This window comes from Nelumbo lutea, chromosome 8 (assembly GCF_056320005.1).
Source record: "Nelumbo lutea isolate HS-2025 chromosome 8, American lotus-T2T, whole genome shotgun sequence".
Lineage (NCBI taxonomy): Eukaryota > Viridiplantae > Streptophyta > Magnoliopsida > Proteales > Nelumbonaceae > Nelumbo > Nelumbo lutea.
Genome location: NC_142691.1, coordinates 2,014,032 through 2,039,401, shown reverse-complemented (window position 1 = coordinate 2,039,401; position 25,370 = coordinate 2,014,032). Strand labels below are relative to the sequence as shown.

General features: G+C 36.8%; 1 protein-coding gene and 1 pseudogene across 4 annotated transcripts; both read left to right on the top strand.

The window, feature by feature from the left end:
* The first annotated feature begins 953 nt into the window (after positions 1-953).
* Positions 954-1,743, top strand: LOC148842138 (putative calcium-binding protein CML18 pseudogene; annotated as a pseudogene).
* A 14,641-nt stretch (positions 1,744-16,384) lies between these two features.
* Positions 16,385-25,370, top strand: LOC148842137 (polyadenylate-binding protein-interacting protein 7-like). 4 transcript variants are annotated; one of them, XM_088957875.1, is made up of 7 exons: positions 16,399-16,775; positions 17,654-18,525; positions 20,704-20,872; positions 20,945-21,139; positions 21,246-21,316; positions 23,388-23,500; positions 24,627-25,370. In XM_088957875.1, exons 2-7 carry the CDS (start codon positions 17,737-17,739, stop codon positions 24,928-24,930), a joined length of 1,641 nt encoding a protein of 546 aa, XP_088814001.1. In that variant the 5' UTR covers positions 16,399-16,775; positions 17,654-17,736; the 3' UTR covers positions 24,931-25,370. The 4 variants fall into 4 exon arrangements, with proteins under 4 accessions (XP_088813999.1, XP_088813998.1, XP_088814001.1 ...); XM_088957874.1 differs by having other exon boundaries at positions 20,945-21,151; XM_088957873.1 differs by having other exon boundaries at positions 16,385-16,775; positions 20,704-21,139.

The window sequence follows — 25,370 nt, the reverse complement described above, 5'->3', positions numbered from 1 at the left end:
AAAAAGGGGGCAAACCGGTCCCTGATAAATTTTTATAATGTCTAAAATACCCTCACACCCAAAAAACACTGTTCATTGTCTTCTTCCCCTTACATCAACACAACGTTTACTTTCATTCTTCCTCTCTCCTCTCTTACCCATCCTGATCATCCCCCTCTCTTCCCTAACGAGATAAAAGGAGATTTCACCCCTGTTCATCATCTTCTTGACGAGAATAGGGGAGTTGCAATGGCGACAACCTCCCCCCCCCCCTCTGATCTTTTCTTCCTTTTTTTATCCATTTTCATCATTTTCTCTCTCTCATTTTCCATTTATCAGCTCCCCCTCAATTAGGGGTGTTCACGGGTCGGGTTGGGTCGGTTTCTTGGGATTTTCCCAACCAACCCGACCTGGTCGGGTTAGCTAAGGTGGGAACCGAAACCGACCCACTGACAGGCCAAACCGACCTGGTCGGTTTGAGTCGGTTTCGGTTTTGCTCCTGTACAAAGCCAAATAAAATCTGAATTAGTTGATAATTTGATATTCAAGAGTCCAAGATAAATCTAAATTTAATACAGGTAAAGAATAAAATCAACAAATTCTTCATGTAAAAACAAGTGTCAATAATGGGCCTTCTAGAGTAAAAAACTAGTTAAATCTATGTAGGTAAATCAATAAAATAAAAATTTAGAAACCTTCTAAATTCTAATCTAGGTAAAAAACTAAAAAAGGACACCTAATTGAATTCTAATTGTAATTGCCTAATGGGCCTTCTAGAGTTCTAGTTCTAGTAGAAGTCTAAAAGTAGAAGACTAGTAGGAATTAGGAAACTACTCAAACTAGGAAGTAGGAACTACCAAACTAGTAGAATACTAGTTCGGTTCGAGTAGGGTTGGTTTCGGTTTTCACGCAAGAAAATTGAAACCGACCTGAGATTTCGGTTTATGTATGTGCCCAACCCAAAACTGACCGGTATGGATGAAAACTCAGCCGACTTGGGTTGGGTCAGTCCAGGTTGGTCTGTTTGGTCGGGTTGGGCATTCTTATGAACAGCCCTACCCTCAATCTCGCCTCTCCACTTTGTCTCCAACCACTTCTAGAGGTCATTTCCGTAGCCGCAAGGAGTTACAGCAGCCTGTTCGAATAACAACAGCGTCCGTGCCGTTCAGAAACGGGAATCTGATGTCATAAATCAATCAAAACTCTTCGGTTTTCAAAAACGGGAATCAACTCCCCCTCTCTGTCGTCTTCCCCTATTGATGATTAGTTATTATTCAAACAGGGGAACCGTTGAAACTTGATGATGAGCATATTGCATAACTGAGGGAGATCTTCTGATCATTTGATTAGAACAATGATGGCAGCCTGACCCAGCTTGAGGTTGGGTCATTATTGACATCACTTGGAATCAAGCCGAATCAGGATCAACTCAACGCTCTAATTCAGAGGGCTGATATGAACAACAATGGTTTTGTTGAATTCTCTGAATCTGTCACCCTGGTGTCGCCAGAGATTCTCAGTACGAAATCTCCATACACAGAAGAACAGCTCTGACAGCTATTCTGGATGCTTGACCGTGATGGCAATGGATACATTACAACGGCTGAATTGGCCCATTCCATGGCCAAGCTTGGTCATGCCCTTACAACAACGGAATTGACAAGAATGATTAAGGAGGTTGACACTAATGGCGATGGCCGTATTAACTTCCAGGAATTCTCTTAGGCTCTTGCTGTTGTCGCTTTTGACAACTCATGGACTTGAAAGCATTTTCTGGAGAAAAATGTGGTTACATGGACTTACTTGATATCTGGCTATACCCATCAGTTTGTGCTCAATGAGGTAGAAATGGGAATCCGAGCATTTTGTTAATCGGAGGAGTCTTTCTGTTGTCCAATCTATAGTTTCGGCAGTTCCAACAGTTCCGGTGAAGAAAATAAGAACGAGAGGGAGAAATCTAAGTAATCTACAGTGAAGGGTAAAATTGTCATTTGTGTCAATATAAGTACTTATGGGAAAAGTAGTTTACCAAACATCTTCATCCCAATAAGTGCTTAAAAACATAATAATTGATTTGAAAAGTGGGTTACCAAACAACCTTAAGTGGTTGTTAAAACAAGTACTTTTAACAAGTACTTAATCATCAAACAAGGCCAAAAAAAAAAAAAAAAACCATGAAGATAGTGGTCCATAGACACATCTGTCGATTAAGAACAAAAACAAACCGTCCAAAATTCAAATATTTTAGCATAGAAAATTCAATCCAAAGACATAAATTGTGATTTATTAAATAAAAAGAAAATATAAAACATAAATAAAATCCAAAAGTTTTTGTTCATTTTTGTCACTTGAAAATATCAGTTTTTCCTCATTTCTTATTTTACATTTTGTTGTTAAGATTTATATTTTACTTTTTATTTAATATTTTGTTCTATTAAATATATGCGCACTTTTTCTTATTCAATAAAAAGAATGTTTCAACCTAAACTAATGGCCTGTAAATTTGTTATTTGAGAAAAAATATGAAAAATATATGGAATAGACATACTTTCTAAAATACAAAGATTATGCTGGAAATTTAGAAAATGGAAAATATAAAATATAAATAAAATCCAAAATTTTCTTTCCAACCTAAACCAATGACTTGTGAAATTGTTACTTGATAAAAAAATATGACTGATATATCGAATAGACATGATTTCTAAATTATAAAGACACAAGTTGTAAGTTATTTAAAAACGTAGAAAATATAAAACATAAATAACAAGGTAGGTGACGATGAGAGAGAGAGAGAGAGATTGATGCGTAAAAAGCTCTGCTCAACCGAAGAACAACACAGAGAGAATTGCAGAGTCAAGCAAGGTAGGTGACGATAAGAGAGAGAGAAAAAGAAAGAAAGATTGATGTGTTCAGCCTAAAGCATATCTAACGTGTAGATTATGAGCCTTTGTCCACCGTCCATCAGGCTATCATCTGCCTATTGTCCATCGGACTATTCATATTTAGTGTCGTGCTTAGCTTTTGTTCATCGGATTATTCTCCATCAGACAATTCAGTCCACGGGCTATTCAGTCCATCAGGCTATTCAGTGTTGTGCTTAGTCTTTATCCATCGGACTACTCTCGAACTCTCACACGAATTCCTCTGGCGGTCTGGCCCCGCATGCAAAGATTCTATTTCCTAAACGTAAAAGGATCGAAAGATTCCATTTCCTGAACGCATAAGGCTCGTCCGTACCCTATTTTACTTTTAGAGTTTTAGTATATATATAAGATTTGACAAAAAACCCACAAAATTGTCAATTTATGTGTTTGAGTGTACCAGACCCAGTGACAGCCCTAATAGAACTGATCTGGACAGGGAAACTATACAGGTGTCTAATCCAAGGGCGCCCCACATCAAATGGACGTACCAATTGGTTGTAGGCTTCATACCGAGCAGAGAACTACTCCACTCCTCTGCAACTGATAAATCTCAAGGAGACAAAACCCTTGCCCCTTGAGTCCTTGAACGTCCTCTCAACGGTGCCCTTGTATTTAGAAACACTCGGACCCTAGCGGTATAGCTGTACACCACTACACCCTACAACCCAGCCTGGCCAGTCATGGCGCATGAACATTTAATTCGCAATTCTTTTAAGTAACAAAACTATTTCATCAATCAACATTCCCTATTAATTCAAATTGAAATCAATGTGTTCCTAAATTGAATAATCACGTCATTACACGTTCAAATTGAGAAGAGAACAATTAATAGCATTAGCTTGTCTACCAAGTGCGCAGTACGCACTAAATATTAACTATTATTTATATAAATTTAAATATTTTTTCCGTAATTTCCAATATTGCCCCAAAATAAAGCCAAAATGCTCCGGTCAACGTCATCAATTGCACAGCAAACGGTTCATTAATTAAGTCACGCACAGGGAGATGCTACAACCTGAAAGATATTTTATTGTATTTTTCTGGTGGTTCAAGATATTTTATTGTTTCATTTATAAGATAGGTGTCTTATTTCTAAGGGTAAATCGGAATAGCTGGTCAAGACAAAGTTGCTTAAACAAGATTGTTAGAGAATTTTGTTATGTTTAGTTGTGGTGCTCTACGATCCGTGGTGTTCTGAACCGATGTTGTACTGGATGAGGTGGATGAAGGAAAGATAAAGCCGCACATCAAAATCTGCAATTATTGGAAGAGTTAGAGGTTTATCGGTCAAGATAAACCAAGGTATGTGTGTTGGTCCAAACCGAGGTGAATGCAAAATGAGTGCTTGATTGAGTTATGAGTCCAAAAAATCCCTTATGTGGAATACCTATTTATAGTTAGGCGTCTGTGTTGGAGTTAGATATGATTTCTGAAGTTGTCTTTCAAAATCTTTGGGGGATTCTTCTTTTCCTTGACGGAATTCACTTCCTTGTCCCTGTCCCTGTAGGACATTCCTTCCTAACCATAGTTATCATTTCCACTGTTTTGGGTGACAATTCCAACATGGCCATGAGAGGGCAGCCACAAAGTCAGCCACATGACACCCTAAGCCAGCTTAGCAACCACCCGAATAAAATATATTCTTTATTTTTTATTTTTTATTTTGGGGGTGTGTGATGGGGGCGGGGCACATGATTGAGATGGTGAGAATGTGTTTTTTACATGGGTTAAGGGTAAGACGGGATTACTTCCTCTGTTTTGTTGATTTCATTAATTTTTATTATATGTAAAATAATATTTTTATTTTTATATATGTGATAATAAATAATTTTTATTCTTAATTTTTTGTATATAAAATAAAAAATAATTTTTATATATACAATTTTTATTTTTAAAGAATATTGACTTATAACTAAATTTGAATATCCAAAATTTTGAGTTAAGTTGAATTAAAACTCAAATCTCTAGCTCAAATAAGTAGATATTCAACTCAGTTCAGTTCTAATCCACCTCAAACCGCAATTCAGGGCGATTAGAGTATGAGTAGAGAGAGTTGTAGGTAGCTCAGATCTCGCAGCCAGTGGAACATCTACCGTATTTCCATTTTAAATATTACCATTCAGGAAAGATGTTCCCAACAGCTATAGTGCTAGCGTGCACATTGACCCGTCTATTTCACTCATTCATTGAAAGTGCACAGAATCCACTTTTTCGTTTTATTTCGGTACCACCAGCTAATTGTATCGTATCCAAGTGCATGTCTCGCCGTGCCGTGTCCCGCATGCACAAGGTTGCCCAAGTTCTAAGGCAAATTTTGCCTTCTGAGTTCTGATGTTTGGCCTGCTCAAAGATCGAGAACTAGAGAAGGTGGGCTAGCATATACAGTCAAAGCCATCAGCGTGGTGGAGGTGGAGGACCACATTTTATTGGCTATTACACTCTCCCATCCAGTGGTATGCTTCCGCTTCAAATTAGAGGTAATGTCAAATTGCCAAGTTAATGATGAGAATAAAATTTATCAAATTTTTATTTCTAAATATTTAATCTTTTATACTGAATTAGTATTTATTTGGACTCATATTTCTTATATTTCGGTTCAAGAGATGAAAAAATGCATCAGGAGAAAAGCAAAGCAAATCGGATGATTTTTCACAGTTTCGGCACCGATCATTAATTTGGGCCTAACTCTCATATCTGAGATCTGATTGGGCTGATTCAAGACTCACTAAAAAGATAAGAGAGAAAGCTACAATTTTCATGTTTTGGACTTTCGTAAATTCAGCCTGCATCAAAGTCAAATCCGGGCCCAAAGTCAGAGCAAATTCGTAGGAAGGCCCAATTCGCAGCTGAAGCCAACTTGCAGAAAAGCCTTGCAGCAACCCAATTCGCAGAGGAAGCCTAATACGAATGCAAGAACAAGAAACTGATAAGAGTCTTACCAGATTTAAATTTGAGATGTAATCCTAGAAAAATAAGGAGATTGAGTTCACTAGATAAAGAGATAAGAGTAGGATTAGACTATGACTTTCTATTTTTGAAAGATAAACTCCAAAAAGGAATTGGAGACCACCCCCTCCCCTTTAAGCTATATAAAGGGATGGGGGGGGGGGGCGAACTAGAGAGGTATCAAGAAGCAGATGAACAACCAATCTATCAAGCAAGAAGACTGTAAAAAGGAGGTGGTAGCAAGAAGAAGAGGAGATCTCAGCTCCATGGGCGAATTCATAAGTTCTTTTTTTCCTCTTGTTTGCTTTATTTCCTTTATCATGAACTGATTTGTTTTTAGCTATGGTTGTGAAAAGCCTAACCATGATAATGAATATATTTTTATCATTATGATTTATCCAAGATCATGATTTTCATATAGTCTATGAGTTATTTGCTTAATGCGATTAGGAGTGTCCATCTCTTTATTGATTAGGTTTATATGAATGAATCAGAAGAGGAATTTATATATTCCATCACATAATTCATGATGTGAATTGAATGGTATATAGTGATATATACACATAATTCATCTGAATATATGAGTTTTTCTTGCACTTAATGCATTTCTATCATTGAGAACTCTAGTCGAGGGATCGAGGAGTCACTTGATAGAAATATGTTTAATATATCTTGAGAAAGAATATTAAATGAAATTGGAAAAAACTTTAACTTATGGGAATGACAAATGATCTTGGTTAATCGCATCCATTAAATTCATTAGAATGGTTAGGTGGACCAATGGTTCTAGCGATTTCACTCATTGTATATTCAGTTATTGATTGCCTTTGCTTTTATTTTATTTTTTTATTTTTATTTTTAGTAGTTCTTAATCTTAAATTTGAATTTTGATTGTCCAAATAATTATGGAAGAATGTAGTTCTAATACTTATTTTTAGTAGTGCACTTGCTAGGGTTATAATCATAACTATCAGGTACATTAATTGGTTTATTCCCATATGGCTAAATACCAAAAAAAAGACTTAAAACCATGGTTTTTAAAATCAAATTGGTCATGGTCTAGTTACCGGTTCCAACAGTCAATCTATTAAAACAAAAAAAATTAAAAATTAAAAAAATTGAGAAATGGTCAAAACCGTTTAAACGGTTCAAACGGTTAATCAGTCGACTTAGCGGTTTGTTGACCAAAATCAACGATTTTGGGGAAAAAATGGAACCGATAAGTTTTTCCAGTCCGGTTTTGAAAACCACGCTTCAAACCATACTTCAATGTCCAAATGCTATATTGCTTGTTGCAGTTAGGCCTCGTTCGCTTTTCAATTAGTTTTGCATTTGCCCATGTTCTTTTATTTATCAGGTAAATAAGGTAATGACCATTTTAGTTATAAAAAAATCATTATTAAAAGGGGCATTTTTGTCTCATTCAAGTGTTAACAACTTTTCTCCTAGGTGGGACCCACCTAAGAGATGGGTATCACTTAACTGGATAAGTGATACCTAGGAAAATAAACTTTCCCTGATCCTCACATTAATCTGAAAAATGAATATGAGATTCTAAATCGATGGGAACCAAAATCCCATTGACCAACTTTCCCCCCTCTTAAAATTCATAAAAAAAGAATGCCCCCTTAGACTGTATTTGGTTTGAAGTAAAAAGTAGGAAAAGGAAGAAAAAGGTTGAAAAAGTTATACAAAACTTGTAAAGGTTTCCTTACCTTTCCTTTTCTTTCCCTGCATCTTCCTCCAAACCAAACATAGCGTTAATGTCTTAATGATGGAGTCTGGATTTTTCTATTGATTCAGAGTTATATAATTTTTTGGCTTATGGTAACAAAAATTATAATCCTTTATGCAAAATGAATCTGTTACAAAGAGCCCAACGGACTTCTTTATATGTGTGTTTATGTTTTTCCGCAGGATGTCTTCTTGGCAGAAAGGAGATGAGATAGAGAATAAAAGAGCCAAAGGTTTGAAGAGAAATAGGGCAAGAGGGGCAGGAAGGTTTGGGTTGATTACAAAAAGGCTTTTTTGGAATGAAAAATAAATAAATTAAATATTTTTAATTTTGGGATATGAGGTGGAGGGGCATCGAAGTGAGGGATGTTAAGTGAATGAAACCTTAACATTTTAATGGGAAGAATACATATATATGTCTCATGTGAGATTAACAAGTAGTTGTGACTCCTTAGGTCGAGGTGTTTCAAATTTTTACTCTTTTAGAGAAGAAAATCAAATTGAAGATTGGCTGGCAAATCAAATTCTCTTCATCTAAAACTCCTTTTTTTCTTTAATCCCTTTTCCCTCCCTTCTAATCTCTTGTTTATTTGTTTGAGTGATTTTTGGGGCCAAGTTATCCACGTCTTGTTTAATTCCTCCTAGTTTTACCAAAAAAATAAAAAATAACAAGCAATTGTGACAACCAAAATTTTCCTAAGTTGTTAAATTACAAAACTATAAAAGTTTGGTGGGGCCAAGAATCCCCTACTTTATTACGTGGCTCAGTCCTTGAACTCTGCAGTGGAGTCTCCATTAATAGAAGAGTAATAATAATTCCAATATCTTGGCTCAGCCTTAATTTTAGTTATGCATTTCAAAGAAATAAAAGTGTCATTTGGGATGATAAGTTTAGTCTCATTTAGGTCTTTTTTTTTAATCAAACTCTATCCAATTACTTCTAATTAAAAAGAATAAAGAAAATTAGAGAATGATGTAAGGGCATGGACCCATTCTCTAAGTAGCAAGGGAGGCTCATGAGACCCTGTGAAACATAGTACTGTAAACAATCTATTATGCAAAATAAGGTTAACAACAAAGAGGGATAATGATATAAATAGCAGCATCTAGTTAGGTTGTTAGTAGTGAGGCACACGGGTTGTTGAAGAGGCAGTTCCTAGTACCGGATTGGGGGTTGGTACATTCCCCAAACCCATAACCAATTGGGATTTGTTCTTCGCATTGACCTCACAGCACATTCTACTGTGTATTGAAAATATGTTCTATGAATATGAATAATAGCATATAGATACAGGAGATGTTTTGGAAATGATATAAATAGAGTGTGAATGCAAATATGTAGCGTAAAACGGTTCATACAAATGCAAAGTTGGATTAGCTTTGCATTGACAAATTTACCTTTTTAACAAATAGGTGTTTAGTTTCAATGGATGCAAATATGAATTCCAATAAAATATATGCCTTTTTTATTAAAAGCCCAGTTGAATGCAATTTTATTTATTTTTTAGTGATGTACTTTTACATCTCATTATCAATGTAAACATGCATTGAAAAATGTATTTTCGGTCATTTGTCAATGTATAAATGCATTATTGTCAAATACAAATAAAACCGAACTAAAGTGTAAATTTACCCTTAACCAGACTTACACTCCATTTACCTCATTTCCAAACGCACCCTAATATGCAGTTGGAACGTGCTATAACGTAGGTGTGAAGAGCAGATCCAGACTCCCTCACAGCCCTAGTGTAAGCGGAATTCAATTGGCACCTTGCAACTGATTGTGAGATCGTTTTGACAATCTTCTTGCGTATGAAACTATCATGTCCTTCTCGTGACATCCAAACGACTATAAGAAGTACTAGCTCTTTTAGAAAGGCTAAGAGGGAACTTTCTGAAGAGATAATGAGAATTACAATCACTCTCACTCCTAACATCACGGACCACTATCATTTTTGTTGCCTACACAAGGAATTCTTCTATCATCCTCATTTGGCATAGGGATTCAAGATTATTTCATTTATTACTTTGAGCACTTTCCCTTTTTCTAACATTTGATTCTGTTTTTTGCAGTGCGAATCTAAATCAGATAGAAAATTTGCACTTGATTCGGTTTTGCGGTCACTTTTATAACTTTAATTTGCACTCCTACGTGATGTAAGATTTGCATTAATTAGAAGTGCAAATTTTGCACCTCCTTCCTCTGCCTTGGTTTTTACGGTTATTATATGGGGACCAACTACTTCATTTTGCTTCGTTACTTTTATCAAATAAACAATCTTTTTCCTAATTCCTACCCATATTATCTTTCATATAAAGTGGAAATCATATTATTGTAGGTGTGATTTAGATAAACTTCGTGCTTTATTCTTTCATACTTTTAAAAGCAGGCATCATGATTCTATTTTTGTGTTTTTACTAAGAAGTGCGTTTAATAAAAAATTTATATAAACATCTTTTCAAAAGAAAAAAAAAAAAAAAACATAATATATAAGTACAATAAAATGAGGCCGAAACTGCTCCTCACACAGGGTGCCTCACACCGATCTCACGAGCACATCCTACCATGCATTGGAAACATCTCCTGCATTTATAAGTTATTATTCATGGGAGATGTTCCCAATGCATGGTGGATGTGGCTGTGAGGCACCCACACATGAGGAGGAGATTCCCTTCCCAACAAAATGTTGTTCATATGAAAGCCATGTGAATGCATTTAAATACCACATTTTTGTTCACATATACTGCCTCATGATATTTATATATTGTCGTTGAATACATTGATATGCCCCCACCCCCAAAATGACATGTTAAATCTATATATTTTGCCATATGGTAAGAAACTTAGAAATATAAAATATTTTAGGGACTTAATAACATAAAGTATTAAAAGCTTACTTTATGCTTTTCATACTTTTAAATAGCAAAGCACATGAAATCATACTTTTCATACTTTCAAAAATTTATCCAAACAACACCTTACTTCCTATTTCACTTCAACACATACAAAAAAGACAACGTCAGATATGAAACAAAAATAAATCAGAATTACACTAGTGTCAAAAAAAAAAAAAAAAAAAAGAAAAAAAGAAAAGAAACTACATAAGTAACTTTTTACTTTGTCCGGAAGAGACAGTCAATTCCTATGTAATTGGGCCCCTGAATCTAAGAGAAAGTTACTAATTGTCCATCTTTCGCTGATTAAATAAATCTTTAGCATGTAGACCAGTAGACGTCCCAAGAATGAAATTTGATTAGCTGAATTCCATGTTTCCAATCAACTTTTCTAGAAATGGACAAGAAGTAAGATCTATGAATAAAGAAAATCTGTGTACCAACATGAACTAATTAAAAGGGCCCGAGTGTTTAAAAAGGAGTGGAACCCCTCTTTTCTGCAATAATCTTCCGAATACAAGACAATAACTGATGTTAAAGAGAATCACTGACTCTGCACCATTCCAAAATCATTTAAAAAGTGGGGCACCCTTTGGCTTTGGTAGGCTATATGGCAATAATATCTATACTAGTATCTTAATCGTCTCAGCCTCTCAGACGACAGACCTCAATCGCCTAATGATCCTGTAAAATGTTGCTATGACATTGTTATTTATGTAGGTTTCGAGAGTAAAAGCAAGTCGGAAGTTTGTCAGCTAGCTTGCCGGCAGGTCTGTAATAGAACCAACATCACATCCTTTGATCTCTAAACCCTGAACCTACCTTAGAATTCTGGAATCCAAAGGAAAAGAACCAAATGTTGTTCATGTCAAGAATTTAAGATCCAATTAATTCGAGGCTCATTATTGTCCTCTGTACCAATGAACCAACTTAGCATTTCTTTGGATCAATTGGCCATGGTAATTGTCCTAGCCTATCAAATTATGGTTGGTACTCTGCGTTTATTAAGTTTGTTGACAAAATCGTTTCCCAAGCTCAATTTCAGCTCCATCTTGTCTCAACTGGACCAGACTGCTTTCGTAAATGTTTGCTAAAAAGCTCCTCTCTACTCTCTAAGTTTATTTGTCACTACTCCCACCGACATTGTTTGGGCATTTCCTTTTACGCTTTCGTAAATGTTTTTTTATTTCTCCATTAATTGAGGCAATGACTATTTTATCCTTAAAAAGAGAGAATCAGAAGGGATAATATTATTCCATCATATACTGATAATTTTTCTTTTCGATGGGAAAGTTATTTATCCACAAGGTTTTTAAAACTGAATCGGACAACAAACCAGTAAGGGGTTCAGTTCCCGAGTCAAATGGGCCGACCTTTCGAACCAAACGGATGGCCCGTTCTGATAAAAGAATAAAGAATGGCCAAAACTTTTGGACGGTTCGAACGTTTTAACTGCCCTAGTCAGTGGTTTACTGACAAAATCAATGATTTTTGGCAAAATAATGGTTCTAGGGCAAAAAGGAACCAATCACCTGACCGGTTCCTGGTTTTTCCAGTCTGGTTCAGTTTTAAAAACCAAGTTTATCCACTTAGGAAATGAATACCACTTACCTAGATAAATGAGACCTAGAAGAGTGACTCCTGTTGTTTCACTAGAATCCACCACTGACTACCATACTGGAAGATAGAACTATAGAAGTCAGAATATGTTAATTTTCTATTACACAAGAAAAAACAATTTTAATGTCCCAAGCTCCTACAATACTTATGCTAGCTAGTGGCCTAGTACTTCTTTTCCTTTTCGATTAGAGACTTTTTTAGTACAAATTAGATCTCTTCTTGTATCAAATTAGAGAGCTTTTTAATATTTGTTCAGGTAAGTACATTTATCTTTCTGTTTTTTATTTCCCATATAAGTAAAGTAATGATTGTTTTAGACTTCTAACCATAAAAATGAGCATTTTTGTTTCATTTTAGGTGTTGATAACTTTCCCCCTAGGTGACAAAGTTATTTACACACATAGGAGATGGTATCCAGAAAAATAAAATTCCTTTGATCCCCACATAAATCTGAAAAAATGACATGCGTTTCTTAGTCAATAAGAACTAAAATCTCATTGACCAACTTCCCTTCCTCAAAATCTAAAAAATAAAAGAAAAAAAGAATACCCCCTTATGGTTACCATGTCCATGTACTATGGAATATATTGTTTTTAACACAGCCTATGGTTGTTTCATGTGGCCCTCTAGAGGGAGGTATCTCTTTTTTACTCTCAACTCTCAACAGATAGATGAAGAAAATGCAGCTTCAAACTGATTTGTCAGTAAAAGAGAAGATCTTAAAACTTCCCTGGATGAACTCCACTTGAGAGTTAAATTTCATCACCTTTCTTGATTTTGGTTTCTCTGTTTTGGTTTATATATAATATATATATATATATATCTTCCTAGGGTCGGTCGCAATTGAAATTAGAATCAAAATGATCTATTCCCATAATCTGCTTGATTTAGATAAGAATGAGAATAGAAATTAAACTTACAAGAATGTGATTTCATTTTTAAAAGAGGGGCAAGAAATAATAAAGAATACCATTCCAACAACAGGAATGAGAATGGGATTCTCATTCCGCCCAATTATATAATTGAAATCGGAATAGGACCCTAATCTTATAAACCAAAGAGCCTTGATTATAGTTATACATATAGACTGACGTAAACCATGTGGATTGTATTGACTGAATTCCACTACTACTGGTACGTACCAGTACCTGCAACGAGCCTAGTACTGGGCCGTGCATGTGCTATAAAGACTTATATCAAATAGCAAAAATATATCATGTTTATTAAGAGTTTACGTCTGCCCCCCTCCCCCCCCCCCCCCCCCACAAGGCCTACAACTCACGGTACATTCCGGTTATGTATTAGGAACATCTTCCCATGATAGTATTAGAATCAATAGTGTCATCATCGGAAGATATTCTCAATACACGGCAGGAGGTGCTGTGGAACATTGTGGGGCGCTCTATTGTGGGGTGCAGATTTGAACTCATTTATCAATATGAATCAATGTAATCCGAATTTGATGGTGCCCTGCCCAATCACTTGAGAATTCACATGCACCCCACAAGAGGGTGTCCCACAGTATATCACTGTTATGTATTGAGAACATCTAATGATAGTATCAGAACGGATGATGTCATCATCGGGAAATATTTCCAATACACAGCGGGGATGTGTTGTGGGACGTTGTGGGGCTCCCTTGTGGAGCGTAGATCTGAACTCATCACTTGAAGCCTTAATCCAGCTGAACTGAAAGCCACCAAGTTGTCATTCATAGGACAAGACCCAACTGGTGAACTGGGGAATATTTGGTCTGCTTGGGTCAAAGATGTGGATGCTGCTCTGTCTCAAGTTGCTCCGAGCCATTCTGGGTCATTCTCCTGCCCGTTTGTAAATGGGCTCTAAAAATTGGGCCTATACCCGACCCAGGGTTGAAATATGCACCCGAACTTCAACTCTTATAATTTGTACACAACACGGTCCTGGGCCAATTTTGGCCCTCATGGTAACCTTGGGCCCAATTTATTCCGTCACGGTTCATGTAATGTAACCTTGAGGCATGATTTAGTAAAGGGATTTTTTTTTATTATTTATTTTCATGGGCCTACCCTATCTCCCAAACCCCATAACCCCCTCAACCCTGTTAAAAGGCGGGGATTAAGATCTTACCAACTGAACAAATTGCATCTAATAGTAAAGGAAGTTGAAGGTAAAAACAATTGCAGGAATGCTTATAGGAAGAGTTAACCTTAGGGTGCAACTTGGGTCGGGTTGGGATGGGCTGAAACCCTAAACCCAAGGCCGATGTAGTCGAAATTCTTTAAGTTGGGCAACACAACATGCAACCTAAGGAAGAGTTATACTATGCATACACGTATGAACGTACACACATAATATACGCTCCACGCCCTGCTCAGCCTAAGTGAACAACCTCAACATTCAATGGGCGTAACCGCGTGACCCATCGGGTCAATACCCCAATCCAGGTACAGGCGGGATTCCCTCTGCTAACAACCAGCAAGAGGCCTTTCCAAGTTACCAACCAACTAGTTGGCACCTAAGTGCACATTCTATGTGCTGCTTCGATATTTACACTGGACCTAAGTTAATCGAGATATAATTAGCTGAACGCAATAGTTATTTAACAGGCTGTGGAACTAATTATAATACTCTACATCAGTCATAAAATACATAAAATACATGAGAGCCACAACAGTTCAATTTCATAGTGCGGGCTCTATGTATTTTATCACTGGTGAGATTGGTTTCAGTGCTCATACCATTGGTACAGCCTTTTACACCGTATATTAGGAATATCTCCATACCCGCAGTCTGCTATAGGGCTAAAGCGTTCATCTAATCTAATCCCGATTCGAGTGATTGGTCTGTCATATATACGGTAAAATATGTTTATGTTTAGTGTACATAGGCCTCGTTGCCTGGCCTGGGCCTCTATTTCATTCTTGGAGGATTGGGCCAAGCTCTGTACTCCTTGAAGTTTGTTCTGAGCCCAGATGAATCCTGATCCATGATTAATTCTTACCACTCGTTGCACTCAGAGCGTTGGAGAACAATGAAAATGGCCCACCATTCAGCGTCTCTTGTTCCTCTCGCTGGAAGGAAACCTGCATCAACTCTACTTCTTGGTGGATCCAGAGGCTGTGTTATCAGTTACAGTCATTAAGGCAATGCAATAAGTGATTTAGTTCAGTCACTTCACTCGTTATAAAATAATCTGGACAATGGTGCTGAATTTAGTGAATTTTATTTATTTATTGCTTTAAGAGACAGTGAACCAGTGAAGAATCACTGAATTGTGGGCATTTGAGAATTTATGGAAAAATGATTGTTGTGTAACTGAAGGCTAAAGCCATTGCAAAGACCCATAGTTTGGCAATTGGCATGGGCCTGATAACTTTTCTCCTATTTGGGCTTGATACTAGCGCAGGATCTTGATTCAATGTGGACGCCCTTATGGAGGGAAGGGTTTATTTTTGTCATCACACCACGCATAAAAGTCACGACCCACCTTTCACAGGCATTTGTTTCCAACCTGATACCAATCGAATGATTCAGAGCCCTCCATCATGTGTGGGCCCTGGTTAGCGGCGAGTTTTCAAATTTCAATTAACCTCGCACTCGCCGACGTGTCCAGAGATTGGGGAAGTAGAAAAACGGTTGAATAAGCGCTGCCCACGTGTAGTCACTTCTGGACCTTAGGATTCGGATACAAACGAGATAACGTTAGAACTTAGAAGACCGTTAAAGAATATTCCTTATCCTTCCACAAATCCGACGGTTGAGGTACACCTATTATTTTCCTTCAGCAAACAAATTAATATTTTGTTGGATGCTAATCCAGCGGCTCGCCTGCCGGTTACACTTGATAGCAGTCTTATTACAATACAAGTAAGAGAGACCGGACCAGAGAGCCAGCTGGAAAATCAATGGAAGTGACCTTTTTGGATTTGCGAATACGGTCCTGATACGGACACTCCAAACAAGGTTAGTGCATGCTTTTTTCGCACAAAAAGCGCTCTCTCTCTCTGTCTCTTTCTATTATATCTTGCCACGTGGAATGCACGATCAAGTAGGAGCACTGGTGCAGATTGCAGAAAAGCTATCTCTAATCGTCAGATATGACTGAGGGTGGGTCTAGATGCTAAATAATGGAATCTTCCTACTGAACGATGGGCATATTGCATAGACCAATGCTGATGCAGTGGCACTGTATCATTGTTTACCGCGTAAATCCATCCATCAAGTGTCGTACAGACTACAGAGCTCTTTCGTTTTTGGAAATTTCACGAAAGAAGAGGGTAATTGGTTAAAGATAAATAAAAGATGCTGGTTTATTTGAGGGTCAAGAGGGACAGATAGACGGAAAGAGAAGAGGAGGAAGAAGAAGAGAGAGAGGAGAGAGAGAGAGGGAGGAGTCATCTAATCGAGTGGCGAAGGGTGGTTTCATATGGAGCTTCTTTTTGTGGTGGTGGTGGTAGTCGGGAAGAGGGTTTCGAAAGGAAAACCAAAATAAACCAGAGAGAAGCTTGAAATAACAGACCAAGTTCGGAAGACGAGATACGAAGTAGCCCTTCTCCTCTCTTTCTCTCTCTCTCACCATTTATCTGCGAACATTTATTTCTCCCTCTTTATTTCCCTGCTCATCCTCTCTCTCCCCCTTGCCTTTTTCGATGAATAGATTTGATTCGATTTCCCCTCTCCTCGACACTCGTAAAGGTATAAAGAAGCTAACCCGTTATTGAGATCTTCAAATATCTATTTGACTTTCATTTCTCTAGTGGTTTTGGTTCTTCCTATTTCGGTTGTAATTTTTCTATTCTCTTGGTTTTTCTCTTGTCTCTTCTTTGCTGGGATCTTCCGAAGCTAAATTCTTATAAGATCGAACTATTGTAATATGGGTCTTTCTTTTCTTATATCTTAGCTTTGATGCCTGCTGTTTGCTTGAGTAGGGATGCCAATAAAACGAACGGCTTTATATCTGATATTGATGCCATAACTAAGGTTTTTCGTTTTGGGTTTGCGAGAAGGTTGCAAATGCTTCTGTTCATTTGTTTTGTTGGTGAAAATTGATAAAGTTTTATGTTGTCCATGTCGATATTATTGTTTTGTCAATTTGGTCTTATTAAGCTTTGATGCGTCTAAAATTCAGTGTTCTACTGCCTTGGATGTTTCCGTTGCTTCTTTTTACATTTTCGTGTTACCTTATTTCTTCTTATCAACGATTTACATATCATTTTTCGTTTCTATGTATGTCATGTCATGAACTCTATATATTTAAACAGACTTCCATTTTCTGTTCAGGTCAGTGTCGTTGTTTATATGTGGTTCTTTGCAGTTCCATTAATTATCCCTTTGATATCTGTCTCCTATTGTTGGTTGTATATTTTATCTATTTATTTCAAAAACCTAGTAGTGTGCAAACTTATGAGGTAGACACTAAAGGTATGGAGATTTCCCTATGAATTAGACCTCCCTTTACTGTTTGCTCGTTTGCACATGACATTCGTAAGTATGGAATTTTGGAGTCTACTTTTCCTTCTATTTACCTCCTCTGCCGGTTTGATGTATTTTATTCTTCAATTCTTGTCTTGCAGGGTTTGGGTGATACTCGCTCAAAGTTTCATTTCCCCTTTTCTAGTCTTTTACATGTACTGTGTCATTTTATTTGTTTCAAGTAATGATGAGCTTGTCCAGAAAGGGTATCTCAAACAACGACCCAAAGCTGAATTCTCCAAGTAAGAAGACAACTTTGAATCCAAATGCAGCAGAGTTCATTCCTTGCGCCCTTAGGACCTCATCTGGAACCACCAGCATTTCAGGTGTCACATCGGGGCTAGTTGGTTCTGGAACATCTGGGAAAGCAGCACTAGATCGGTCAGAATCTAATGTATCAAATAATTCCGATGACGAGGCCCACCGGTATTGGCGCCACCAGCTCCCTGATGATATCACTCCTGACTTTAAGTTCATGGGCGCAGATGATTTACAAGGACCCCGGAGCCTCTCGCTTGCAGGTTTGTCCTTAGATGATGCTGGGGATGCTTCAAGGTTTTCTGCATCTATGGGCAATGGACGGATATTGAGCAAGCAACAAGATTTATCTTCTCATGGCATTGATAGTGATGTCATGATTGAGAAGATGAGATTTGCAATTCCATCTTATAGAGAAAATCGGTCTTCAGCTGCTTTCATGAATCTACCAACTGATATTTGGCACAAGCAGTTTATGAATGGTGACCAGCATGTCAGCAGTGAAGGGGAGGGTTTTCCCTACAATGGAAATTCTGGCCCTGGATTTGTAAATGATATGTTAGGTGAGCAATTGGTTTTGGATGATACCAACATAAACCCTGTGGAGTATTTGGCTTCCCAGTTCCCTGGTTTTGCTGCTGAAAGTCTTGCAGAAGTCTATTGTGCAAATGGATATGATTTGAATCTGACCATTGAGATGCTCACTCAACTTGAGGTATGCTGATTTCTTCCTACCTGGCCTATCCTTTATCAAGTCAAGGATGCATGCTTCTCTCTCGGAATGTCTAGACACTTAAGGAATTACATGCTACATTCTGAAGACCCATTACCCATCTGGGGCCCCATAATTTTCCATCTCTCCCATATAAGGATAGGTTTAGGCCCTTTCTTAGGTGGGAACCACCCAATATGGGTTCTGAGTCTTCTGAGATTCTGAATATCATAGTTGTCAATGCACCAAGGAGATGCTAGGCTAGGCAACGAGGAGTTGCCTAAGTAGAGATGGCAATTTTCCCCATTCTTGTCAGGTGCTAACTTCCCCAACCCAATGGGGTTAGGGGTGGAGATTGCCTTGGTAGGGGTGGAACTAGGCCGGGATGGGGCTGGGCAGTGAATTCCCCGTCCTGCCCGACCCCAATTATATATTAAATATGTGCATATATAATATTATTTATATTGAAATATATTTAAAATATTTTTTATTTAAAATCTCTTATTTTAAGTAAAATCTATTTTTAAAATAATTTTTTTAAAAATTCTGGGATAAGGGATGGAGGGTTGTTTTTATCCTCAACGAGGATAATATATTCCCTAACCTTAACCCCCGCCCCATTGCCATTCCTATGCCTTAGTGTCATCTAAGTGAGGGGTTTTTCTTTCTTTTTCTTTTATTTTCTTTTATGTTTGTGTGTGTGGTGGTAGGGGATCTAAATCCTAGGCTAGTTCCATAGGCTTCCTAGCAATGGGTTATTTAGAAAAGTCCTGGTTCAGAAAAGCATTGTTAAAGGATCAAATATATACCTCACAGCTTACATTGAAGTGCTATCTCAAATTTTAACAGTCTGAAGGACTATTGGTTTGACATCACAGTCATGCTTAAAGAATAAAGACAGAATTAAAGAGAAGAAATGCTCAGCATGGTTCATTCTTTAAACCAATTAATAAAATCTGTTGACTTTTACTGATAAAAAATGAGTAAACAATAACAAATGGTATGACTTTAGTTATTCATTAGTCATTAATAAATATTTTATATGTTCCCTGTCCCTGAATGAGGCCTGTGTAACAGTATTGCTTCATGTCTTGATACAAAGTTCAATTCCTTGACAAGATGAGGCCACAATATGTATGCCCTGCTGAGGCTTAGGCTTCTGAGTACTTAGAGCCTTTTTGAACCATGGATAATTAGTAATTTTTCTTTGATGTTATGATTTTCAAGGTTGAATATGTGGCTACATGTCCTATCCCTTGCTTTTTCCTCTAAACTTCTCCATTATTTTTGCTACAATGAGGAGATTTGGTTTTAAGTTTTTAATAATAAGTGCATGCACATAAATGTTCTTTTATTTTTATGTTTCTTATTAAGTCATTTATGTGAGAGTAGCCAGAAGTCAGATATACATGAATGTATATTACCACCCTCATGTGGTCATACAAAAATTGTATCTGATGGACCCAATTAGGTTAACTAGCTTGGAGATAGGTCCATCTGTTGCATTGTTTCATGAAATTGGTACAAACTCAATGCTGGGGACAGACTAGATCATAGTTTTCAAGGCGCCAAGGCGAGGCTAGGTGACAGGGGGGTGCCTTGTCGCCTAGGCGATGGATCTTTTTAAGTAAAAACATGTATCCTAGGGTAGTTCCCTAGGTTCCATAATCATATTTCCTTAATAAATATCCATAATTTTCACAAGTATAAACTTAATGTTAAAGTATAAAAAATCAACACATTCCAATATATTCATGAGAAGAAAAAGAAGAAATAAAAGAAAATTAAAAAAATATAGGGGCTGAACCCCTATTTCTGTTATAGGAAAAGAAGAAAAGAAGAAAATGTGTTGATTGGACAACATTTTATGTTCTTCCTTATTGATTCTGGTTTTGAAGTCTTTGAGGGTTCAATACAGCATTTAGCAATGTTTATGTTGATATATAAACACACAAAATGAATATTTTAGTTTAAAAATGTCTATTTTATAATTATAACCTCAAAAAATTAAGAATATAAAGGTTTTTTATAACACACTATAGAAAACTTCTTGGCGATTATGCCTAGGTGTCGCCTTGACAACTATAGAAAATTCTGCAAAAATTTTCTGCTTTATCTTAATAGCCATATAGTCCATTGAAGCTTTGATCCTTGCTAAATACATTTCATTTGCTATTGTAGTTTCAAGTAGACAATGACTTGAATCAGAATCTTAGTTCCAAGACCCTCCTATCTCAAAACTTGAGTGTGCTGGACTTCCCTGCGCTTTCGGCAACAGATGGTCAAAATGGACCATTGAAGTATTCTGGAGGAGGCATTCAACAAACTTCCAATCCACTACAATCATCTGGTGAGGATGGTATCCTTTTCTTCAAGTCCAACTATTCTTCTCCATCTAGGGGTGCTATAGATTTCACCTCAGCCGTCAGAAAACTGGCATCTCAGGAGTCTGGTCAATGGAAGTATGAGGGAAATGGCTCTACAGATGCTAGTGCTGGCTCCAGTAAAAGTTCTATCTTATCAAGCTCCTACAGTGGAGGGCATGGGAGATCCATTTATGGTGCTAAGATGCAAAATCATGGTACAGTTCAGACATCTCCCATTTGGCTTGAGAATGGTGAGGCAGTGGGTAATATTCCTCAATTAGTTATTTCATTACATGTTTGATGGGGATATTTCCCCTTTCAACATTTTTATCTGCTTTAACAATGTTGAGATGGCAGAAAATATGTATTCGGAGCTGAGGGGGGAAGCCCGTGATCATGCACGCCTTCACAATGCATGCTTTGAACAGGTACTGAGATTCTCTGAATTTGTAATAATGTCAAAAACCTGCATATACATGCTGGCATTGGAAACAGAGCCCCTTTTTAGATGCAGTGGTTGAGGAGAAACCCTTTAACTGATTCTTTTGAAGATAGTAGAATGATCAATGACAACAAGTGTTATCCAGGTTCATAGGAATTAGGTCATATGACATTCAGATAGACAATTCACTGTTTTTAGACTTGAGACGGATATTTATGAGATATGCATTCAAAGACATTCGTATCATGCTATAAGAATCATGTGCTAGTAAGCTGTGAATTGAGTCAGTTGACACATGATTTTTTAACAGGTAATGAAGTAATTTATATAAATAGAAAACCATGCATATGCATTAATTAGTTAATGGTTGGAAAAAGAAATACTAACAAATACATCTTAGTAGTGAAATAGCAAAGTGGAGCATTGCAAACTGATATCTGGTAGGGGTGCAAGCTGGACCAGGTTAGTCAGCTTGAGGTCCAACTCTAACCCAACCTTTATTACTTCAAGTTGGAATGGGATTGGTCTAGCCTAATTTCTTGACTTCTTTATGTTAGAATTTTTTTATTTCTTAAGACTTAAAATTAGTAGATTTGTTTTAGCTGGCTTCAACATTATTATATGTACAGGGACAAAGTTATGGTGCTTTAGTAGCACTATACTTGGGTTACCATAGAAAGTTTTTGCTTTTAAACTTAAAATTGTTGATACATATACATAGATAAATAATTTTTGCATGCATATTTGCATATATCTATATATTATATATACATGAAAATGTATACAATGTTTATACATATTATCAAAAAAAAATATGAAGATATCTCGGGTTTGGGTTGGATTGGGTTACTCAATTCCTCAACCCAAACCTAATCCAATCCAACCAGACTTTTTCCAGGTTGGTTTCAGTATAATCCAGTCAAAGTTGCACCACTAATATTTGGTTATCCCATTTACTTCTGATTCATTTTGAAGCTAAACAAATCTCTATAAAACTAGTGCAATGCCACAAAGTTAAATATAAAACGAGTGCTTTTTTGCTGCAAAATACAAAATATATAAAAATATTTTGTGGCATTCAAAATACAAAATAAATAGATAAAAATATATCTATATAAATCTCAAATCCCACTTAATCCTAAAGAAGTTAAAATTAAAGTTCTAAAAAGGGTCATATATTGGATTGGATCTTAGTGGGTCAAATCAAATGATACCTGCATTCGATCTAATTGGTAAACAGACCAGACTTTCAAATCTAATTTGATCCAATCATGGTTAAATGGATATCTGATTCCAACTTAAATGAATCTTGTTCAAATTCAACTTGAATTAAATCTGATCCATTGGGAGCCCTAGATTTTTATCAATGGAGGAAACTCCTACCTGAAATATCTGTCTGGGGAAGTCCCTTAAAGTTGTTTGGCTTTTAAGTCAGTTTTGAACCAAGATAGGTTCTTTTAAAGTTGATTGGATTTGGTTGCCACCTAAAAATGTTATTCTTGATTCATCTGAAGGATTATTTATGTGATCATTGGAGTTTCAACTATTATAGAAGTGCAATTTATACTTAATTACATGCCCCTTCTCTAAGTTCCGGTTTCACCCTAGTCAATTGAATTCATGCCCCTTTTCAGTTGACATGTTCCTTCATTCTAATCAATGTTTTCTTTTCTTGTAAAAACAATGTTCATACTTTGTCATTCAATCTCTGCTGCACCAATTCAATGCGATAACTTGAGTCAATCATTCAAGCTTTTGAACATGGAGCCAGAGGAAAACCATCCAGTGATATGCTGCAGTAGCACTGTTTTAGTCTAGTTGGCAGCCCTATTGCCATCATTTGGTTCAATACATGCAGGGTGGGCATCTTTTTGACCAATTGTTGAGGATAGGGATGATGCTTACTGCTTTTAATGCTGTATGCAGCAGCTTCTGAAGTGCAATTTCAAAAGTACCATTTGCTGATTTGAGATTACTCTTTACATTCTCTTCATTATTAATATCCTGGCCTCTCGATGCATTATGTTTATCCTAATGAAGGATGCCCTATATAACAGGCACGGCAAGCACATCTCATAGGCAACAAGGCTCTGGTGAAAGGACAGCTGCATAACATGCATATGAAGGCTGCTCATGGGAAAGCTCAGGAATCATCAATTTATCATCAGAGGTTTGTGTTCCTAACAAGTTAATTTGCAAGATTCTGTTATAATCAGAGAATTTTTCGGTTTTCTTGCGAGTGAAAAAAAAAGGCTTTCTGTTTGCTGGGTGTGCATTAGTATCTTATTTTTTAATCTTTTAAACCATATTTTATTCTTTCTCTCATGGACACATACATGCATGCATGTGTGTGTATATGAATCTGCTCAGTTCTTACTTGAAAATAATACATAGTGAAACTGAAAAGGATGAAAGGAATTTGCTTAATAAAAAATGTAAATGTTCTAATTCTAGTAAAATTCAGGTTGGAACAATGTCAAACAAATATATAATGTTGGGTAGTTATGGCGTCCATACCTGTGTTTGTACACGGGCTTACAGTTCTGTTTTTTCGGTGGGAGTGTCTTCTTTTTTGTGATGAATGAAGATAAAGTTCCCATCCAACAATTTCTAACCTAAGGGTCAAAGACAGCTATCCACATAAAGGACGAGCTTCCATGGCATTAGTCTTTTATGATCTGTTCTTCCACATTATGAGCCAGATATTGTTCTTAATGTTAGAACCTGAGTGATGGTCCAGTGGTTTGGCATCCATCTGAAACCAAATTTTTGATAATACTACAGTAACTGATTTATTGTAGAAAGGGCCAACATCATGCATCATATGAATGGAATGTTCCCTTGTTGTTTTATACATGTCGCTATGCCAGTATTTCATTCCTTTCGTGCCAGTATTTCTTCATTGTTCCATATTAAATTTGGGCTGATTTGTCAATTCATTACATTACCATAAAAAAGGAATTTCAGGTGACAATCTCAAATGCATTAATTTTTACTTTATACTGTCTTAAAATGGTTAGCTTTTGTAATTTAATCTTTGAGAATATCATTCCATTTTCACATACACACACATTCCTATGGAACATAATGCCGTTGTAGGTCTACTGTTTACATATTCTTGATAAGGGGCAAAATAATGAACATGGTGTGGGTTTTTGAATATGATGGTGTTTTTGTATGATATTGAAATCTATAAGTTTCTGCATTCTTGTTGGGTGCACTAGATAAATGAAGTTGTTTATGTGTACTGCCGGAGCCTTTAAGTATGATGGTTGTGCTGGTTAACTGTTCTGCAGGAACCCAATTGCTCCGGAACTGCAGGGCTATGGAAGGGGACAAGAGCAATTGATAGACCTTCATGGACTTAATGTCAATGAAGCTATTCGTATGCTGAAGCATGAACTAAACATCTTAAGGACCTTAGCCAAATCTTCCCAGCAGCGCCTGCAGGTATATATTAGTGTTGGTACAGGCCACCACACCAAGGGTTCCCGAACTCCAGCTAAGCTGCCAGTTGCTGTGGAGCAGTATCTGCTTGAAGAGGAGCGCCTCGATTGTACTCAGCCACAGCCAGGGCTGCTGCGGGTTGTGATATATTGATTCAGATACGTGACACTTTTTAAGGTATAGGAGTTTTTGACATAGCCAGTATCCAACAAACCATCATTACCAATTGTATGTGTATACTTGAGGAACTGGAAGAGAGAGAGGGATATCAAGGCCTGAAAAGAGAAAAAAAAAGGGGGGAAAAAGGGATAAAGGAAGAAAAGGAAAAAAAAGAGTACATGTATCATTAGGGTTTAACAGGTAACAAGGTGTCACATTTTGCAACACAAAGTGATGTACATTTCATCTCGTCACTGTTATTTTTTCACGTGTTCTTGTACCGTAATTTTATTTTTGATTAAATTCCTTTTTACCCCTCATCTGTAACACAAAGTGATGTACATTTCATCTAGTCTGGGAATCTGTGTAACAATAGAAATCTTGATCCCAAATTCGTAGATACATAATGGAAATTTTGGTCCTCTTAATTTTCA

Bases quoted from the DNA above. Each gene is read 5' to 3' on its own strand.
- LOC148842137 (XM_088957872.1), top strand. From the start codon at position 17,737: ATGATGAGCTTGTCCAGAAAGGGTATCTCAAACAACGACCCAAAGCTG. The intron at 21,317-23,387 runs GTACTGAGATTC...CCTATATAACAG, and splicing joins ACAATGCATGCTTTGAACAG to GCACGGCAAGCACATCTCAT. The intron at 23,501-24,626 runs GTTTGTGTTCCT...ACTGTTCTGCAG, and splicing joins TCATCAATTTATCATCAGAG to GAACCCAATTGCTCCGGAAC.